Source organism: Rhinopithecus bieti, unplaced genomic scaffold, assembly GCF_001698545.2.
Source record: "Rhinopithecus bieti isolate Rb0 unplaced genomic scaffold, ASM169854v2 scaffold_17184, whole genome shotgun sequence".
Lineage (NCBI taxonomy): Eukaryota > Metazoa > Chordata > Mammalia > Primates > Cercopithecidae > Rhinopithecus > Rhinopithecus bieti.
Window position 1 is genome coordinate 1,501,037 of NW_016809106.1, and position 20,132 is coordinate 1,521,168.

General features: G+C 37.5%; 1 protein-coding gene across 1 annotated transcript in view; it reads left to right on the forward strand.

Moving 5' to 3' along the window:
* Positions 1-20,132, forward strand: part of LOC108539674 (catenin delta-2-like) — a 547,588-nt gene that overhangs the window by 503,178 nt on the left and 24,278 nt on the right. The window contains exons 4-5 of the mRNA XM_017888551.1: positions 16,129-16,163; positions 16,548-16,664. Coding sequence (XP_017744040.1) covers positions 16,129-16,163; positions 16,548-16,664 — 152 coding nt within the window. The remainder of the gene's footprint in view (positions 1-16,128; positions 16,164-16,547; positions 16,665-20,132) is intronic.

Here is a 20,132-nt window from a genome sequence, read left to right on the forward strand (position 1 = left end):
AAAAAAAAAAAAAAAAAAAAAAAAAAAAGAAGTGCCTTTCACCTTCCCTCATGATTCTGAGACCTCCCCAGCCATGTGGAACTGTGAGTCTAGTTAAAGCTCTTTTTCCTCCCAGTCTTGAGTATGTCTTCATCAGCAGCATGAAAACAGGCTAATACAAGGATGTGGATTTCATTGACAGTGGAGATAATTGATGGGAGCAGAAAGACTGCAGACGTGAACAATGAGAGAGAGACAGTGGGGTGGAATGAAGTCTGAGAGAGGCAGGGGAGGATGTTTTGATGTCCTATTTGTGCCTGGGACCTTCATGTACCTTATTATTGAATCACCACAGTGGCCATTTGAGGTCAGTCGTGTTCACATATTTCACAATGCCCAATGCAAAATGCAAATTTGGGATCGGTTGTTCAAAAGCAGATGGGGCTGGGCATAGTGGCTCATACCTGTAATCTCAGCACTTTGAGAGGCTGAGGCAGGTGGATCACTTGAGGTCAGGAGTCCAAGACCAGTCTAGCCAACATGGTCAAACCTCATCTCTAATAAAAATACAAAAAAAAAAAAAAAAAAATAGCTGGGCATGGCAGTGCATGCCTGTAGTCCCAGCTACTCTGGAGGCTGATGCAGGAAAATCACTTGAACCCGGGAGGCAAAGGTTGCAGTGAGCCGAGATGACACCACTGCACTTCAGCCTGGGGAACAGAGTGAGACTGTCTCAAAAAAAAATTTTAAAAGCATATGGGAAAATACTTTCTTCCACTGTCTTGCTCTCAACTTGTCACAGTGTTGTTTTTTACATACTATTTAGTATAATAAGTAAAGAAAACTTAAAATTTTAAGTTGTTAGCACAGATTTTACTATTTATCTGTGTATTGTACTATTCCAGATATAAATGCAAATATAAGAGCATTTAACTTGTTTGCAGAATCACTGAACTTTTGCGGTTCATATTTCATAGCTCATACATTTCTGTATGCTTGTTCTTACTGCAACAGGAGAAACACTGTGCAAAACTGCCTCAACTGTATTTCTTTCATTTCTTGATATGCACGTATTCCACCAACATTTCTTACTGGTGAGTTAGAAATGAATGAAAACACATGAAACTAGGAATTGCCCTGACTTTTCCTTTCCAAGTTATCATTTTCAACTTAACTGATTGGCTGACCTGAGTAAGAAGGGAGATGACAGGGCTCCTCAATTGTTCATGTATTTCAGAAGGTCATTGCCTTCTTCATTCAAAGCAAGTTCTGGCTTGAAGGGAAAGCGTCGTCTTTTGGAGCTGCCAGCACTCCTGCTTACTCTGCCATAAACGTAACACATTTACCTTGTACTGGCTTGAGTCTCACTCAACTCCCACAACACATCATGAGTCCATCAGGGCATTGCAAATGCTCTATGTGAACGAGGCAGCAAGGAACAGAGGAATGTGGATTGTGCATATCTCCTTCATTCTGCACATGCTCCATTGACCTGTCAGATTTCACTTGCAAAACATAAGCTCAAAGATAGAGTTGTCCAGAGTTTTAAGAGGGCAATAGCAGAGCATTAAGCCAAGCATGGGGCCTTCTGGGTGTGGCACTGTGTGCAGCTGCACAGATCTCAGGCCCATGAAGCCAGCCCTCATAATGTTATCTGAGTACATATGTGTAGACTCAGGCTATGGATAAGATATAACTTCCTTTACATTTCTCTTGAGCAGTAAGGAAGCTGTGATGGTGGCAATAAAAAAGTATTCAATGACACTTGATAACGAATAGGAAGGATGACTTGTGTTTTTCAAGGGGGGCTACAACAGTGGGGTTTGATAGTGGAGGAGAGAGATTAGGCTCAACTTCAAATACAACATGGAAAAGTGGGAATTTATAACCGAGGAGGAGGGTGGGGGTCAGTGGATAGAAAATTACTGAGAGGAAACATCAGGGACAAGAAGGATACTGGCTAACCTGACCTAACAGGATTTTTGCTAAAGGCAGGCTGAGGGAATCCACCATCATCTGGAGGCTGATGGAGGTGTAGGAACCTGATCAGACGTGGAGGATGGGTGAAACTGACTTAGCAGGGTTGTTGCTAGAACTGCACTTTCCAAGGAAGATCATGGAAGTCAGAGAGCTCAGAAGAGCCCAATGAACATTTGGTCAAGGAAAGAATCTTTGTCAATGAGAAGTTATTCATACCATCCAGGCACAGAGCTCTTTATACCACCAGGCAAGAGATGATAAAAATCCCCAACCAAGGCAGTTAAGGGGAGTGGATTTCAAGGGACATTTCCAATGGAAAATGGATAGATGGATGTAAAAAATCTCAAGAATGATTAAAGATATGCTTTAAATATGTTAAGAACATTAGTAGGAATTTCAGTTCATGGCTTTTAAAATGATTTTATACATTCGACTGGCAGTGCGGTTGTTTCATCAGACCTCTCATTCAAATCCTCATTCTTTCTTGAAAGAAGAACTTCAGGACACATGCAGCTGCTGTGTACCTGGAGAAGGTGGGGAGGCTGCTCCATCTTTCCCGTTTCAAGTATCCATGCTAAATGCTGGAAAGAAAGTAATTTTTTAATGTGTAACTTTTTTTCACAACAATAAATATGGAAGGCAAAAGACAGGTAATCAATCAAGGAGACCCCTTTCCAGGCATTAGGATAGGGGAGTGGAAGCAGACTGGCACTGCAGTAGCCACCCTGCAAATCACAGTAAATATGCTTCCAGAGAGCCAATGAAGTATATTGTGTGAGGTCTCCTGAACTCACATAGGATGCATTAAGACGTGTACTGTGCTCCCTTATTGAAAGCCAAAATATCATTTTTAATTTTCCCTGAGAACATATGGCAATGGAAGTGAATACAGGATCCTAATGAGCAGGGAATCTTACATATAATGGATGAGTTTTCCTTCAGTAGCAGCACAATTTCTTGTCTCTGATTGGCAGTGGGCAGAATGATTGGTGTATTATGCTCCAGGGATAACTCCTTCATTCACAGAACAAAGCAGAGATGAGTCCAGGGCAGGGTCACCTGAGCTCTGGCAGAAGAATGAAGAACAAAGGGATAATCAGAAGTCAACAATGGTTTCTTTTTTCTCTTTTCTTATTTTATTCCATCTTCCTTCCTTCTTTTCTTTCTTGTTACTTCACTATTCCCAAGGTTTTTTTAAAAAAAATTCTAGTTTAATTATTAGGTGGAAATAATTGTGTAGCAAATTCCACATAAAAGAACCAGTCTGGGAAAAGAAAGCACAGTGGTATAAAACCACATTCCTCTAATTTTTTTTTTTTTTTTTTGCTTTTTTATTTTGAAATAACTATAGATTTTTATGACATGCCACACACACACACAGACATACACATACACATCTCTTCTAACTTCACCTAGCCCCTCCAATAGTCACATCTTGCATAAGTAGTACAATATGACAACCAGAATCAACATTGCTAAAACCAACAGATTTCCCCAGTATTATATGCGCTAATGTGTGTGTATGTGTGTATGTGTGTGTATGCATGTTTAGTTCCATGCAGTTTTATCATGTCAGTAGCTGTATGTAACCATGCCACAATCAAGATTTAAAACTATTCCATAACTGCAAGGCTTCCCCATGCTACCCCTTTGTACCCACACACCCCCTTCTCCGTCCCTATGCCCTGGCAACCACTAATCTGTTCTCCAGATCCACAATTTTGTATTTCAAGAATGTTATTCCTCTTTTTCACTCAGCACAATTCCTTTGAGAGTTGTTGCATGTTACACATACATTTCCTTGGTGTGGATATATCAGTGTGTGTGACCATTCACTTGTAGAACATTTGTTATTTGTGGTTTTTGAGAATTACAAATAGAACTCTAATGAACATTTGTGCATCCATTAAACTTTTTAACGAAATGTTCAGATGGTTTCAGATGACTCCAGTGGTCAAAAGGCCACTATTGCTCTTAAGGAAGTATAGATCTGTAACACCACAAAAAGTTGTTGTACGTGACTATTACATGGTTTCTGCTCTATAAAGGCACTAAGATTGAAACTTATTTTTACCAGTCTTCTGTTGATCCTCAAAAAAAAACAAAAAAAATTATTTTTTTCTTTCTTGTGAAATCAGCAATGCTTATTCACATGTATTTTCATTACATGTGTAAGAGGTGTTAGCTTTGCTTATATTAATAAAATCATAGCAAATGCAGTCAAATCCAATATTCAGGGTTTGATATACCTATAGTAGATGACATATGTAGGAAGCAACAACAGAGGAAAGAAAAGCTATGAGCACTCCAGTGCATTTTAGAGGAACAGAATGAGTTCACACACGTATGCAACAACACACATTCACACGCTTCTGCACATAATATCACACACAGGATCACAGGAATCCAGGAAAACATAAGCTTGACCCCATCTGTTTGCTCAGAGAGGTCTCCAAAATTAAGGAGCTGCCTTAACTGAGATGATCTGACAACAGGGATAATTCTGGGAACAAAAATACATTGAATGCAAAAGACTGAAACTTGAAATGTCTGGGAATCTTGATATACATGCCACTTCCATCAGCAAACAAAGTACTCTTCTCCTGCAGAAATATCAGTTATGGATCATCCACCTGAAAGATGCAGTGAGCTCCCTCTTCACTCTCATGATCAGGGAGTGAAGTGTTCGAGTTAATCAGCATCTGACTCTGAGTTATAATGTCCCCAAAACAGAAGTATCATTGCACCATATAGAATGTTGCAGTATACACCGAGCACACAAACTACACCAAAACTGTTCAGTCTGATGGTTTGGAAAGCACTTCAAAACACTGTATTATGAGACCTAACAGTCAACTGGTGAACAGTACCCCTGGTCAACCGGAATTTCAACTTACTACATTCCAGTTTATGGAATGCCCACTGGCAAAGATACTATGAAACATTATTTTCTAGCATAGTTGGTATTTGGAAATGTTACTTGACTGTAAATTTCTCATGTACTGTTAGGAGCATTTGAAAAATAATACCTAGCCCCATGCATGAGAAGCTTCCCAGAATACTATAGAAGGAGCTACAGTGTGAGAATTTTCTACTCTATAATGCACCCTTTGTTGCTGCTTCTGATATTGAATTTTACGCATAATCTGTCTGTTGTAATATAAGTAAAATCAACTTTGAAGCTATAAAAGAATTTGAAGAAGAAAAATATGAATGCATTTCTTTCCCACAGTGACAGGTTGGCTTGTGTGTAGACAGAACATTTAGGGTGACTGAGCCTCTGGCTAATTCTTTGTGGCTGTTAGAAACTAGAATATTTATTTTGAAGGAATTAAACCAAAACAGAATTTATGTGAATTCTCCCTGGCTGGCCCGCAGACGCTACAGTGCTGTGATACTCTGTGATAAACACAGGAGTCGTGTGTGTCCAGGCCATGGTGTGGGAGCTATTACCATGTTGCAGTGTCAGTTGCTTGGACAATTGTCAGTCACCGGTGCCAACAAAATTAGCTTAAGAATATGAATTTCCCCTGCCTCAAACTAAAAAGAAATTAATAGTGGCAATTTAGTTCTGATTTATTTTCTCCTGTGGTCTTGGAAATAGCAAATAGTCTTTATGGCTTTTACTATGGCAAGAACGGTAGCAGTTGCCAGGAGAGACATCCTGAGCAGCACTGATTTAAAAACTTATGGCTTTAAAGCAAGTCATCTTTCTTTATACATCACAGACTGCTTTGTTTCTTCTCCATTTTAGTGTGGGAGAAAAAGAGGTAGACAATATAAATTCTGCAGAGCCTGTAACTTATATTTTTGATAATGTTTATTGGTCCCCAGGTATAGACAAGTTGAATGCCATATGGTTAGCTTACGTTCATCTTTGAATTCTGTGAATTAGCTGCACTCTCACAGGCCTCTGTTCTTCTCTATGTGATAATGGTAGCTTAACTTTTGGAGGGTGGGTAAAGCGGGGGGCTGTCCTGCATCCTGTGTTCATGGAAATGTTCTATGGATTTTTTGTATTTTATACCCTTAACTTTTGTAAGATCACTATGGGGAAAATTCTAGTGATATCCCTATTTTACAAATGAAGAAACAGAGACTTAGAGAGTGTGAGGCAGAAGCGTCTTGATCATATCCCCTTAGGCAGCAAACCCCCAGTTCTGTGGGTTTACCTACCCATGTCCCTACCAGTCTGCAAAGTCATAGACAGCTGGCACTACACCTCTCTTTCTTATCCTCAGAGCCCAGTGAGCACTCACCAAGGGTTTGTGGTGACTGTGTTACCATTTTCTCTGGGACTGGTTGTGTCTGGCTGCTTAGATGCAGACACCACCATGCCTGGGTATTTTTATAATGTCCACTCTTCCCATTTCCCCGTATTGGCCCCATTTTGGCCCTCCCCCAGTGGACCACAGTGTACTCCAAGTGATGAAATAGATTAGAGTAAGCCAAGTCAATAAGCCATAAAAGCCATTTTAACAACATGTTAACCAACAAAGCCAGTCCCCCTCAAAGTGAGGCGTTTCCCTGTTTGGTGCCTCGAAGCCAATACGCAAAACCAAAAGTAAGCATCAAGCAGAGCAAACTTTATTCAGTGGCCGTGAAATCAAGAAGCGGGTGTGTGACTGGGGTGACAGCTGGAAAGTCACAGATGTAGAGTATCTTGAATGAAGGGGCTGGGCGTGAAAAGCAAGGGGAAGAACATTCATGTCTTTTCTGGGAAGGGACAGAACTGGAGGAGGTTCTCAGAACTGGAGGTGCCACTTTTATCCTTTTATGGTTTCTTCCAGTTGTTGTCATGGTGATTGCCAACAGTCACTGTGCTAGTGGGAGCATCATTTAGCATGGAAATCAGATTATAATGTAGTTAGAGGTTCTTCAGAGGTCAGATGAGCTGCTGTATTGGTTCCCACCAGTCTTAGCCAGTTTGGTCAGAAGGGGGAGCTTCTGACCTCAGGGATCTAGTTTCCTAAAGATAAGCAGATTTAAGGTGGCGTCAGAATTCACGTAGGCGTGACACTGGGTAACAATCTCATAAAAGAGGAAGCAGTTCCATACTTCGTCAGGATATACCAGGTTTTGAGATTCTGTAGCTATCCATTGTAGCCGGTAAAAATGTTCATAATGGCCGTCAAGTTGTATTTTTGATGGCAATAGTTAAAGCAAAAAGAAGGTGTATCATCTAAGAAAGAAAAAAGACATTCTAATTGCATGGCAGAGATGTTAGGACATTCATTTGGGATTATGTCACAAACAAGTGTAGAGACCACAGGCAGCCGACCAAAGGGAAATCAGTTCCACAAAACGTTCTGCAGAGAGTGATGTTATTCAGCAACCCAAACCAGTGATTCTGGACATAGTGTGCTAATGGATAAGGGCAGCAGCAGCCTAGAGCCGAGCTCAGTGGGGGACCACTCCTCCCCATTTTTAACTAAATACGTTACATTTTCACAGTACTTGAGGCTTTGGACTACGGGCATTTTATTTTGCAACCCATGGCTATTCTTGTGAGGTGCTGCATGCAAAACTATATGTTAAAAATGTTTTGCTGTCCAAATACAAGGTCAAGTCATATGGACATCATCAATATAAAGATCTTTTTTCCTACAGGTTAGAATCAAATGTCAGTTTTTTTTTGTTTTAGTTTTAGTTTTTGTTTTTGAGACGAAGTCTCACACTGTCACCCAGGCTGGAGTGCAGTGGTGCGATCTCAGCTCACCACAACCTCCATCTCCCCAGTGTCAAGTGATTCTCCTGCTTCAGCCTCCCAAGTAGCTGGGATTACAGGCGCCCAACACCACGCCCAGCTAATTTTTTGTATTTTTAGCAGAGATGGGGTTTCACTATGTTGGCCAGGCTGATCTCAAACCTCCTGACCTTGTGATCCGCCCGCCTCGGCCTCCCAAAGTGCTGGAATTACAGGCGTGAGCCACCACTCCCAGCCAAAGATCAGTTTTGAAGCAATTTATTTCCCGGTAGTTTCTATGGCTTATGTTTTGGGTACATTGCTTAACTCAAAAGCAGACTAACAAAAAACACTCATAGTTCTGTACCTTTATTTCATTTTGAAAGGTATTGTAAGCAATAATACACCACATGATACGATGCAGAGATTGATGCTTTGGGCATCAAAAAGTTGAAAACAACAATAAAAGTATATTGGAGCAGGTTTGTAACAGATGGAATATCTCTAGTAATGGTTTGCTTTGTATCTTTTCCTGGCATTAAGAAAATGCTTTGAACTTTCATATATATATTTTTATTAGAAATGGCCTGCAGATAGTTATTAAGGCTATGATGTTGGAATGATGAGGTGGAAATCACTTCTCAAGGAGCTCAAAGGTTGTCTTTGGGTTTACAACAGGGTGCTTCCTGTTTCATGCCCTCTGAACTTGAAAGTTATTGGTTGCTTACTTGAAATGTTCAAACTAAATCAAACTTGAAACATTGTAAAAATGGCACTGTCATTTGTCTCACATATGAAATGGAAAAAAGTTAATATATCTCTAAACAGTTGATGCCATTATTATTTGTAATTATATATTTCAGAGTTGTTTGGCATCATTTGAGTTTAAACTGGGAGTGATTCTAACAGTGATAAGAATATTATAAAGGTTGCAATCACGGGGGTTTATCTAAGCATTTAACTAAGCATATTTCTAAGTGCAGGAATCATGGGGAATTTTTTCTCTTCCAGGTATCAAAGATATTTTGAAAATAATGTTAACATTTTGTCATAATAATTTCAGGTCATTTTGTCATTGTTTCATAAATAAAACATTGGAGATAAAAAGAGAGAGGGAAGTTATCTTTCCTTAGACTCAATTTTCTTCACTCTCCTGACCCCCTGTAGAGCTACCACCACCATCTTGAATTTGATACCTTTTCAGTTCATAGATTTTTATTTTCTCTCTCTCTATATATATATATCTATCTTTATCTATATAGATAGATATATAGAGAGAGAAGCACGTGTGTATATATTAATGTGTATATTTGTAAACAATATTGTTTATTCAGTGTTTCTAAAATTCACATAATTGGGATCCTGCATTACATATCTTATTGACAACTTCCATTTTTTTCTCTGTATTTTCTTTTTAAGAACTACATATGTATCTGGGTAATTTAGTTTACCTGCCAAATAGTATTTATTCCATAAGTATGTCATATGAGGGGATTTCAAAAGTTTGTGGAAAATGGAACTCTATTTCTCCCAATATCCAAGTACTAACCAGGCCCAACCCTGCTCCTTACAAATTGATGTGGATGGTCTGCCATTGCAAGCTTCATCTTCATAATCATCTCATCCCTTCTTAAAACAAGTTATCCATTTGTAAAATGCTGATTTATTTGGTGGCTTTATTCCCATAAAGGTTTTTTTTTTTTTTTTTTTTTTTGTTTTGAGCACGGAGTCTTGCTCCTGCTCGGCCCCAGGCTGGAATGAGTGGCCCGATCTCAGCTCACTGCAAGCTCCACCCTCCCGGGTTCACGCCATTCTCCTGCCTCAGCCTCCGCCTGAGTACGCCTGGGACCTCTTTACATGGTCCCGCCCACCTCGCCCCAGCTCAGTTTTTGTATTTTGTAGTAGCACGACGCGGGTTTCACGCGTGGGTTAGCCAAGATGCATCTCGATCTCCTGACGCATCCGTGATGCGCGCCCGTCTCGGGCCCTCCCAAAGTGCTGGGATTACAGGCTTGGGCCACCGCGCCCGGCCTCACATAAAGTTTTTGTAAGGCATCAGTGATTTTGCCATTCTTCCAACTAAGCGAGATATTTATTCTCGCTTCAATTTTAGCAGAATTCATGTTGCTCTAATAAGAGCTCTTTTCTTTCTTTATTTTTTTTTTATTTTTTGAGACCGAGTTTTACTCTTGTTGCCCATGCTGGAGTGCAATGGCCTGATCTTGGCTCACCCAAACCTCTACCTCCTAAGTTCAAGCGATTCTCCTGCCTCAGTCTCCCAAGTAGCTGGGATTACAGGCATGTGCCACCACACCCAGCTACTTTTATATTTTTAGTAGAGACAGGGTTTCTCCATGATGGTAAGGCTGGTCTCAAACTCCCAACCCCAGGTGATTGGCCTGCCCCAGCCTCACAATGTGCTGGGATTATAGATGTGAGCCACCACGCCTGACCCACAAGAGCTCTTTTCAAACTGATGTCTTACCCTCATTAGTGCGTCAAACTAGATCATGTTCAGACATGTGATAACCAGGTAATATCATTTTTGGGGGGTGCCACAAATTTTTGAAATCTACACATAAATTTTCATAATATGCATTTTCCATAAACTTTTGAAGACCCCTCATGTATGATATGTAATCATATTATTATATTTGTCTATTTTTCTATTGCTGAAACACATAGGCTGTTTCCATTGTCTTGCTATTACAACAATGTAGGCATGAACAATCTTGTACAAGTCTCCTGGACAAAGGTGCAGATGTTTTCCTGCAGTCTCTACATAGAAGCAATATTCCTGGGTGATTTGTACATGTATTACATGTACAAAATTACCAGGTACTATCCCACAAGTCACCTGTGTGTTTCACTAATTTAGTCTCCCACCTACAATGTATGAGTTACTTCCCCATTTCTTCCCCAACACTTAATGTTGTCAGACTTTCAAATTTTTGGACAGTTTATGGTGTGTGAGGAGGTATCTTGTGTTTAATATTTATCCCTCAAATACTTTTAATGTATTCAGTGACCATTTTTTTTTTTTTTTTTTTTTTTTTTTTTGGCTATGCATCAGCTATTATGCATGTCTGATGACCTCTCTTTTATTTGATTTTTAAATGTCTATCTTATTGATTCATTGGAGTTCATTATATATTCTGGAAAGTAAGCCTTTGTAAGTTATATGCCTTGCAAATATTTTCTCCCAGGATATGGCTTGTTTTACAACTTGGTTTCTGGTAGGAGTTTTTTAGCCACATAAGATTTTATTTTTGAGGTAGCCAAATGTATGACTGGAATAGTGGGTCACACATTTCTGTAGACTCTGGAACCAGAAAACCAAGGTCATAACCGTGGCTCCGCTACTAACTGACTGAGGAACCTCCAGCAACTTCCCTGGCATCTTTTTACCTTGCTTTTATTGTCTCTAAAATGGGAAAATATTACCTCTCAAAAGTTTTAATATGAGGATTAACTATCAATCAGTTAGACTGTTGTCTGCTACCAAATGAGACCTATATAAATATTAGCTATTAGGATTTTTGCTTTTAATATATTGTTTCAAAATTTCTTTCCTAGCATCACCGATGTCTTTATGTATTTAAAGGCTAAGTGTTATTTATGGTTGTCTTTGTCTTAAATACATGTTTTTCTCACAGTCAGTAAGTTCTGGATCTTATATGTATATTCAAACACATATGGACTGATCAAAGTTATGTCTAAAGTCTTTTTTACATTTATTTCTTCAGAGGTGATTTCTATTTCATAAAATAGCATTTCAACAGTAAAAGCAAACTTTATTTCCTGAAATTGAACATGCATTTAAGTTATAACACCTTCAAAAATGACTTTTCTATTATATTAAATTGAATTATATAATTGAGAGAAAATTTACCACAGGTAATTCCTAGACACCTGATATGAGAATGTCTGAGAGCCAGGCATAATCCATGTTTATTGAATAAATGAATAGTTTGTTTGCTTTTAGAAAGCATCTACCTTAGAGCAATTTTAAAACAAGGAATCAAATACATAAAATAGGCAATTGCATACAATCTCCTAGCTAAGAGATTAAAGTGTGCACTTAAAGGAAATAAAATCCAAACCAGCTTTCTCTTGGGACTTCCATTCTCTGTGATCAGTCATACTTTTAATGCATTTTAACTGTGCCAAAGAAATCAGGGAAACCATTGAAGTGATTAATGCTTTTTGTCTGCCCAAAAGGAAGTTGCCTGTGCTTTAGATAGTTTTATATTCACTTCCAATTATATTTTTTAAATTATAATAAAAAGAGTTTCTTCTTTTTTCTGTTGCATCATAAAATTGAAACACATTTGAAAGAGATGAACAGAAAAATAAATATCTAATAGCATGATGTGTAGTCCTAAACATAAAATCAACACCTGTACATAAAATCGGCACCACCTTATTTGTACTAGGGTTACCCTGGACGTTTTCTTCCACCTCTGCACTGCGGAAATTGAAGATCAAGAGCAAAAAATGCCTTTGGAATTCACCTTTTTGTATTGGTCAGTGTGACATTTATTCTTTGGGATCAAACAGCCCTCTAATTACAGAGTTTTAACACAACAATGGTTTATTTCTCACTGGTGCTCTGTGTTCCCTGTGGGTTGGCAGAGGTCTCCATTCCACATACTCGGGCATGCATCTCAACACAGGGCTTAAGAGAGAGAGAAAGCGTGAAGACCTCATGCTAATTCGTCTGTGCTTGGGCATAAAGTGGCACTTGTCACTTCCTCTCATAGGCTTTTGTGACCCCATCCATGTGCAAGGGAACTGGGCAGAGTGTATTCCTCAAAATGCCTGCAAGGAGAGGAGTGCTGGACTTTACTGAGCACTGGGAATTACTTCCATTGACACCCTCACTCATATCACTTAAAATGGGTGGCAGTCTAAGCATGTTTCCTTGAACAAATTTTTTTAAGTTATTTTTTAATTTTTTACAGGCAGGGGTCTTACTCTGTTGCCTAGGCTGGGGTGCATGAGGGACAGTGGTACAATCTCAGCTCACCGCAGCCTCAAACTCCTGGACTCAAAGAATCTTCCCATGTTGACCTCCCAATTAGCTAGAAACAGAGGCACATGCCAGCATGCCTTGCTAATTTTTAAAAAGATTTTGTAGAGATGAGGTCTTGCTATGTTGCCCAGGCTAGTCTGGAACTCCTGGCCTCAAACCATCCCCCTGCTTCACCCTCCCAAATAACTGGGATTATAAACATGAGCCAGGGTTAGAGGCAAGAGTCACCATGCCTAGCCCCTCCATGACTTTTGACTTTGAAAGAATGGCTATTACTAAAAAGTCAAAAAATAATAGATGCTGGAGAGGTTGAGGAGAAAAGTGAACACTTACAAACTGTTGGTGGGAATATAAATTAGTGTAACCATTGTAGAAAGCAGTATGATGATTCCTCGAAGAGCTAAAAGCAGAACTACCATTGAACCAAACAATCCCATTACAGAAGAATATTAATTATTCTACCATAAAGACACACATGCACACAAATGTTCATTGCAGCACTATTTACAATAGCAAAGACATGGAATCAACCTAAATGCCCATCAATGATAGGTTGATTAAAGAAGACATGATACATATACACCATGGAATACTATGTAGCCATAAAAAAGAATGAGATCATGTCCTTTGCAGGAACATGGACGGAGCTGGAGGCCATTATCCTTAGCAAACTAATGCAGAGAGAGAAAACCAAAGACTATATGTTCTCACTTACAGGTGGGATCTAAATGATGAGAAATTATGAACACAAAGAAGGAAACAACTGACACTGGGGTCTATTTGAGGTTGGAGGGTGGGAGGAGGTGGAGAAGCAGAAGAGATAACTATTGGGTTCTGGGTTTAATTCCTGGGTGATGAAATAATCTGTACAACAAACCCCCATGACATGAGTTTACCTATGTAACAAACCTTCACATGTATCACGGAAATAAAGGTTTTTAAAAAAGAATTTGAGTTTAGGAGTTCACACATCAGTTTAAATCCCTGCTGGGATCCTTAGGAACTGTTTGGCCAAGTTTTTCAACATTACTACATCTGTTATTCCCCATCTATAAAGAAGAGATTTGTGATTGTTGTGAATTAACTGGACCTTGGTATACAGGAGCCACTTAGTAAATAGCTGTACTGGTGAAGGAAGGTGCTAGTATAGAGATAGTAGCAAATCCTGGAGGACATAACACGAGAACTTTTTTGTTGGATCTGTTTCCTGGCACTGTCATAACAAATTACCACAACCGGGTGACTTAAAACAATAGAAATTTGTTCTCTCATGGTTTTGGAGACCAGAAGTTCAAAACCAAGGTGTCAGCAGGGCTGGGTTTCCTGCAAAGACTCTAGGGGAGTTTCCTTCCCTACCTCTTTCAAGTTCTGATGACTGCAGGCATTCCTTGACTTGTGCCTGCATCACTCCAGTCTCTGCCCCCGTTTCAACATGCCCTGCCCTTCTCTGTTTTTGTCTCTCTTCTATCTCTTAAAAGCACATCTGTGATTGGATTTAGGGCCCACATAGATGATCCAGGATGACCTCATCTGAAGATTATTAACTTAATTACACCTGCAAAAACACTTTTCCCAAATATGTTACCATTCACAGGTCTTAGGGTTTTGATGAGGACATATCTTTTGAGAGAGGGGGGCCCTCCGTTCAACCCACTATCAATGTGGAAGTGTTTTCTATCTGTATATTATGCCACCTTGAGAATTTGTCCAGCTTTAAAGTATAGAAGAATGAAGTTGTGGGGAGCCCTGAATTAATAATGGATGATTAATGAAAATAATATCTAGTATTTTTCAAAGTTAGAAGTACGCAAGGATCATCACGGAAGCTTGTTACGCAATGCAGGCTCCCAGCCTAATCCGTAGACTTTTTCGTCTCGTAGGTCTATGGTAGGGCCACAAAATACATGTACTTAAGAAGTGCGACAGGCGATTCTGACACAAGTAAGCATTTGGAATTACTCAGAACCCATATGCCTGAGTTCTAGTCTAGCTTCTGCAAATGACCAATGGGTCTGATCTTTAAACACTAGTATTTTGGTATTCACATTCTTGAAAAGTAACGATCCATAGACTTAGAGGATTAAAATAACCAGGATAACTATGGTTCTGATTTTTGAATTGGTGATTCTTGAATAATAAGATAGGACTACTTTATATTAAATTCCACTTACTAAGTGAACCTGTCCCATAATTTTAAAATGTTTTATAATTTTAAAATCATTTTAAAATGATTTTAGGATTACATTTCTATTTTAAGGGCTAAACTTTGTAGTCAGATGTTAGTATTATATAATGCCACATCTTTTTGATGCAAGAAAGAGTTGCATTGGACTGAATTTGAAATATTATCATTTCATGTATCAATATTGTCTACAGCTCTCATCATTATGAAACCATTGTCCAGTTTCCTAGTATGGATTGACTCAGGGGCAAGATACCCTATGACAATCACATGTCTCTTAATGGACTACTCTTGTTTTCATTTACACCAGTCATGGCTTTTCTGAACATTGATTTATATCCAGAATTCCCTTTTTATCCGTAAATATATTCAGAACCCACCTCTAAGGTACAAACTAAAGGTCTACAATCCACGTGCTCTTGTGAAACTAATGAACTATTCATAGAAGCTGCTTGAACAGAGTAAAATATCATGAAATAAGTGTACAAAATCATTCTCAGAACGATGTCTTTCAGGAATTAACATGTAGATTTCTCACCAATTATTTACATATAAAAAGGGGGCATGTAGGAAGTGTTTGCCTACACAATGGAAGAGTTGCTCGTATTTAGAAACTATATATTTTGTATTTAATCCTTCAAAATAAATCTCTATTACCTATATAGAGCCACTCTATACAGTATCTTTGGCATATGTATATGGACAAACCTTTCCGTCTGGGTCATTTTATAAGATGTATTATTGAGACTTTTGGAAATGTGTATTTAGTTGGTGGTAAAGTGTTACAATTTTTAAATTAAACTCTTAATAATCAACTAAATGGAAATTTTAATATGGCTACATGGAGGCAAAGATTTATTTCTTCTCTCTAATAAGAAAAGAGATAGTTATTTCCATATTAGGCTACCTTACAAAGTCTACATGATCCTATTCTAAAATAGCTAAAATTGAGTAAAACTGCATGTATATAGAAGCTATTGTAAAGAATGAGTCTAACAGGTTGGGCTTTGTAAAAAATGAGCTCTTCTGATAATTACTGAACAATGTCCATTTAAAACATGCTAATACTTGTGAATCAAAAGGGATATACAGCAAATGGATTAAAATTAAAATTGTATATAAGTGGAATCCCTTTTCACAGGAAGAAATGAAAGGAAATGCCACAGAACCACTGTTACTTAACCCTAATGTGCTTTTGTGTCTTAGATTTTAGGGTTTTCTTCTTTTCTAATCAATGCATTATATCTCTGTATTCTTTTTTTACAGTTCAGCAGAAGAGCAGTTTCATTGGCAGTCACAAGGTAACGTCTATGTTATTGATGAACACTTACCCTTCTACACATACCTCTACTGATGACTTTTCTTATGAACGTTAGAATGAGACTTAGAAAAGTAATAGGAAAACATCCCGATAGTAAAAATTAGATGAAGTTGTTATGACAGCTCACAATTTATTGGAAGTTAAGTCTTTCAATTCCGTAGTAACTATGGCTCTTCAAGGGTACATGAAATTGCTGACCTTGGCTTTAATGCTGGTTGACCAAAAATTACAATGGAATAGCTAATGTAAACTTCGTAGAGGTAATATATTTGACTAGGTTATTTTCCATGATTAAATGATAACCTAAATCTTTAAGAATAATATACCATGTGTTTGTTCATCACTTTAAAATATTTTATTTCAGATGGTCAAAAAGATATCGAAGATGAGCTTACAACAGGTCTCGAGCTGGTGGACTCCTGTATTAGGTCACTACAGGAATCAGGAATACTTGACTCACAGGATTATTCTACAGGTGAAAGTAAGTCACCTGGCAGTTATGCTTGAAGACAGTTGAAATATAGGAGTATTATGTCATTATTTCTAATATCATTACTGTTATGAGCCATATCAAATGAGGATTTCAGGATATTTTTATGCTTGTTTTATCCATTTCACTCCGTCTCGTCTATTCCTTTCCCACATTATCCCACCTCAATTCACATTAGGGTATAAACTCTTTTAAGTCAGTAGTTGGCATCTAGTTTTCGCACTAATTACTGACATACTGGTGATTCTCACTGTTCTCTGATATCCTTTTCAATATCTACAGTACTGCATTTTATGAACTCATCATATATTTTGTAGTCAACACAATGTCTGCCTTAAAATTAACTGTCAATGTTGGCCGGGCGCGGTGCCTCACGCCTGTAATGCCAGCACTTTGGGAAACAGAGGTGGGCAGATCACGAGGTCAAGAGTTTGAGACCAGCGTGGCCAATATGGTGACATCCTGTCTCTACTAAAACTAAAACTACAAAAAAACTAGCCAGGTGTGGTGGAGCATGCCTGTAGTCCCAGCTACTCTAGAGGCTGAGGCAGGAGAATCACTTGAACCCGGGAGGCAGAGGTTTCACTCAGCCGAGATTGCACCACTGCACTCCATCCTGGGCAACAGAAGGAGACTCCATCTAAAAAAAAAAAAAAATTACCTATCAATGCTTTACTCATACAGATCACTGTTGGTAGAAATCATAAAAAGCAGCAATTATATGACAAAATAGGAAAAAAATTTGTGTACTCTTAGTATTATCTATTTAGTACTATGCTAAGGTACTATGCAATAAATTCTTACATTTCTGTATTTAACCATTTTGCATTGCTATATTAATTCCATAGAATATTTAAAGATCACTTTCTCTCCACTTAATGACATATTTTCAACCAGAATGGTTGCGACTTAGGAGTTGAAATGAACCTTCTTTAAATAAATCATAAAATCCTTTTACTTATCTTAATAAAATTCCACAAAAGGCTAAAATTTCATCATTAAAATAGGTGTTATCCTGGTAATACATCAAAAACCAGTGAGGCATTTTATTCCTTAATTTAAAAAATAAAATTTCCTCCAGTACCCTCTAAGCTTTGTCATGCAAAAGGAAGACATAAGGATAAGATGACAAACTGATCTTGAAAACCATTTAATTTACAGATTAGTTCATTTTCTCTATGATCTTTGTAATACCATTAGTCTTAGGATAACATTGTTGTGCATACACAGATTTATTTATACCCGTATGCATCCTCTTAATACAATTCGTAAAGAAAGATTGGTTGGTATTATCCTTCTTCTCTGTATTTTGTATTGAAAAGTGTATAATTGTTACCTCTTTTCACTCATTGTAGTAGGGACAGCTCTAGTTAGAACACATTTAATTAATATTTGAAACACATGCGCTCATCTTATTAGCAAGTAAGGAAAGCAGCAACAGAATAGTTTGCCTTGTTGGGGAAGGGGGAGATGATAGTGGAAATCTCATTTTTTACATAATAATATATTTGATTATGAGTTTAGAAGAAGTAACATTTAATAAATGGAAATTACAGAAAATAATGAATGAGTTAAATAAAAAGTAAACAAATTAAAATAGAAGGGATAATTTAGGTATATCAATCTAATGCTGCATGTAAGCATTCTAAATTCTCCCCTGAAAAGAATTAAAGTTCAGATTTGCAGTAAGCAAAGATAAAGTAGTTATGAGTTATTCATAACATTTAATGAAATAAGTGTTGAAATTAAAGGAATAGTCAAAGTGTTGCCAGCGAATATAACCAATGCAAAGAGTGGGATTGGAAGAGTAACATGAGATAGATTGGAATTTAGTACAAAATCACTTAGCAGGGCCAAAGATGGGAGTTATGTAGTGAGCTGTTTTAACTTATAAAGATGTGTTAAGCTCATACTCAAATCTAATGAACATGTGTGCACCAAACAGCATAGTGTGTGAATATTAAAACAAATGTTACTAAAAATAAAAGAAATTAATGAAAAATATTATTGTGAACGTTTGAATGCACGTCTCATGAATCAGACAGAATGCTAGAAGGCAAAGCCACAAAATGTTGAAATAACAAATTAAGGAAACCATGGATTAAATAAATTTTAGAGGTTTTATTTATTGCATGATAGTATATGTTTGTTACATATGTCCAAGGAAAATGTATAAAAATTGACCAGCTACTGGAAGATAAAGGCAATTATAAAAGTTAAGAAGTATGGAGGGCAGTATTCGTGGAAAAAAATCTACCAACATTAAAAATAAATAATAAAATTGTAAGCAAAATGAAATAATATTAAAACTAAGAAAAATACTTCTGGATATTTACTGAATCAAATGGAAATAATAAAGAAAATTGCATAGTATTTACCAAGCAAATAAAACAGGAACATTTTTTAGTGAAAACAGAAGTGTGGGGGAAAAAACACATTCAGAGGACATCTTAACTTCATTATTAAAATAGAAAACAAAATAATGTTGTACTTATTTGGGGAAAACCTTAAAAGAGCTAAATAAATAGCAAGAAACCAGTAAGATGGACATGATAAAAGTAATGCAGAAGTTAAGTAATATAAAGTAAAATAGTCAAAGATCAATGTCAGAAGAGATAGAGGGGATAAATAGATGATTATTTTTCTGTAAGTCAAATAATAGTACTGAGCTGTCTTAGTTGAGAAACTCTGTTACACACAAGGAAAATGGAAAGAAAATGTTTTAGCTTTCACTTTAGTTGGCCTGCAATATGTATTCAAAAATTACCTACAAATGGTTTATAATAGGGAAATTAAATGCTCCAATATGGTCTTTCCAAATATATTTGGTAACCACCAAATATTTATTTTTCAGAAAGGTTAGTCAGTTTATATTGTCATGTCCTGAATTATCTTATTGAAGACTCTTAGGATTTTAGTGGATAATTTCTTTTGAAAGCTCCTGTATCTGCTTTGAAGAAAGGAAAAGAAACAAAACAAAAAAGAAGCAGGTGATAAAAGTGCCATTCAAAAGTTGTATGCCGAAGGATTCTGAACCGTAGTCACATAAAGAATATTATTATTATTAAGAACCATTTGCCCTTAACATCTTCAGAGTCACCTTGAAACTGAAGTAACTGAGTAAAATTTAAGAAAATCATTTTAACATATTGGGTAGATAACTATCATTTTGGGGATCAGTATTGCTAATTTTAAGTGTTCAGAGGATCATAGAATAAAAATCTACATTGCTCTATGTATATCTGTATTAGGTTCCAGATGAGATATAGATTCTATTCAAAAGAGTTTAACTGAACAGAATTTAATTCAGGGACTATTTATGAAGAGGTGGGCAAGATTAAGGGAACAAAGAGTGCATGTTGTGGTATTCAGTCAGTAGAAGACAGACGCCCTTACCACCCTTAGACCCTAAGGGAAATCGAGGAACTAGCCTAGGCAGTGTCTGTCTGGCAGCAAGGA